General features: G+C 37.9%; 1 protein-coding gene across 1 annotated transcript; it reads right to left on the reverse strand.

Annotated features, from left to right (window-relative positions):
• Positions 1 to 1,396: 1,396 nt before the first annotated feature.
• LOC145067995 (uncharacterized) lies at positions 1,397 to 2,256 on the reverse strand. Its single transcript, XM_079015003.1, has 2 exons — positions 2,131 to 2,256; positions 1,397 to 2,029 (listed from the first exon to the last, which is right to left on the reverse strand). Exons 1-2 carry the CDS (start codon positions 2,254 to 2,256, stop codon positions 1,397 to 1,399), a joined length of 759 nt encoding a protein of 252 aa, XP_078871129.1.
• Positions 2,257 to 2,559: the final 303 nt, after the last annotated feature.

The raw sequence follows: 2,559 nt of genomic DNA on the forward strand, positions 1-2,559 counted from the left end.
AAAATTAGTTTAAGTAGTGTTTGCTGTTATCAGTGATGTAAGACAAATAACCTTTTGGTTGGGCTGATATGCAACCCATTTTTGAATCATATGGTTGTGTTTTCCTTTTAAAATTCTCTCTTGATTTTTCTGTGTAACTGTTACGATATTGGAATCCTTAAATAATCAGGATCCCGAAAACCCTGGTTCCTGCAAACAATCCTGAGACTCGAATTCTAATAGTGATTTATCTTTAGTATACTTGAATTTTGAAAATCAAATGATTTTCGCTTAGGATCCTAGAAAGGCCAGGATCCTTAAACTTTACATAGAGTTTTTCGAGAATAGGGATAGATGGAATTTGATTATCTTCGAGTTTTTCCTTAAGCTTCATGAGCTCTTCAACCTTAGAACTTACTGAGGATAAATCTCAACTTAGAAAAGAACTCAGGGTTGCTGTTAAGTTCTAATGACAAGGTTCTTCACAGATAACGATCCTTACCAATTAGGATCCTTAAGGATGAGGATCCTTGATGACAAGGTCATACAGGGGAGTTCCCTACTTAGGATAACCTGTTTAGGTTATCGACTTTGACAAAATTCATGTGTAACAGTATAGGTTCAATGGATAACATGTGAATGTTATATAACGGGGAGGATCCCAACTAGTGATTGTTATAAACCTTAATTAATTTCTAGGGTAAGATCCCAACGAGTGATAAGATGATAATGTTATGAATCTTAAGTAATTTCTACGGTAACATCCAAATTCTTGATAACATGAAAATGTTATAAACCTTAAGTAATTTATGGGGTAAGATCCCAACGTGTGATAAAACACAAATGTTATAAACCTTAAGTAATCACCGGGTTAGGATACCAATTCTTGATAAACCCTAAGGATCTCAACTTATGCTCAAGGATAAGAGGGTTTCCAAGCCACTGCATCATGAAATGATCCCTTGTCCGAATCCCATAGTTAGATATCGTGCGTCCAAGCGAGGTGTATAAATCTTACTTTGTGTGAAAGAGGTAATTAGCTCTTTAATTCTTAAAGGGGATTAAGTACCCTAAAGCATAAGAGAGACAACCAGTCTCTAGCTTATGTACATGATAGTTTAAAGACGACAATTTTGATATAGTGGATCTTCTCAAGGGTTAGGATCTTTATTCTCGAGAATCCTTATATTCTAGGATCCTTGGAATTCAGGATCTTCAACCCTAAGGGTCATTGCATCTAAGAACTCCTAATGGTACGTTGTTCTGCACAGCAAACATCAGCTAGGGGTGAGCGTTAGTCTAGCTAACGCCCCTCCAATGCTTAATTTCGTAAGGTAATCAAATAGAAAGTAATGATGAAAAGTTTAAGGTAAGGGACATGTGTACCTTAGTTTTGTGGAGGATCTACTGACCCTACTTAAATGTAGTATGCTTTGAGGTGTATAACATTCCAGGATCTTGGTAGATCATCTCCTTCAAGTGTTACTAGCCAATATGATCCTTTCTCTGCTTCAGTGTCTATAAGATATGGTCCTTCCCATTTGGGAGCTAATTTACTTGTGCTGGGATCCTTGGTGTTTTGGAATTTTTTCCTCAATACCAAGTCTCCTATTTGAAACCTTCTGACCTTTATGTTCTTATTGTAAGCCTTGGTGATTCTCTGTTGATGAGCAGCAATACGTATTTTCACAAGATCCCTAAGCTCGTCAATAGTATCAAGATCATGTGCTAGGATCCTGTCGTTAGTCTCTTGGTCTTGCAGCAAGTATCTTGTCGTCGGGATTACTACTTCAGTAGGGATCACTGATTTTGTTTTAAACACCAAAGAGTAGGGGGTCTGACCCGTGGCTACTTTGGATGCAGTCCTATTTGCCCATAGGACGAAAGGAAGCTCTTTTGCCCATCTTCCCTTCTTCTTGTCCAATCTTTTCTTTAAGTTGTTAACTATGATTTTGTTTCTAATTTCTGCTTGACCACTAGCTTGGGGATAAACAGGAGTCAATGTTATCATTTTGATTCCCCAACTTGTGTAAAATCTTTTGTCCTTTTTCTTATAAATTGGGATCCATTGATGCATATGATTTCAATCGGGATCCTGAACCTAGTCAAGATATTGCGTTTAATAAATTACACTACTTCTTTGTCTCTTACCTGAACGAAAGCTTCAACTTCGATCCATTTTGAGAAGTAATCGGTCATCACTGGCATGAAGACTTTTCCATAGGGGCCATGGGTAATTTTCCCACTATATCCATCCCCCATTTCATGAATGGCCATGGAGAGATAACTGGATGTAGAGGTTCTGCCGGTTGATGCAGGATGTTACTATGTCTTCGACAAGCATCACACTTTTGATCATGTAGAAAAAAAATCTATTTTCATTGTTGGCCACTAGTATCCTGTTCTTAGTATCTTGGAGCATAAGGATCTACCCCCAATATGATTGCCACAGTCTCCTTCATGTATGTCTTTCAAGACTTCTGCAGCTTCAGGATCTTCCAGACATCTGAGGTACGGACCTGCCATTGACTTTTTTATAGAGTTTACCTTGGATTATCACGAATCTGGAGCCTCTTGTTC

This window comes from Lactuca serriola, chromosome 8 (assembly GCF_051521515.1).
Source record: "Lactuca serriola cultivar US96UC23 chromosome 8, Lser_US96UC23_V15, whole genome shotgun sequence".
NCBI classification, from domain to species: Eukaryota; Viridiplantae; Streptophyta; class Magnoliopsida; order Asterales; family Asteraceae; genus Lactuca; species Lactuca serriola.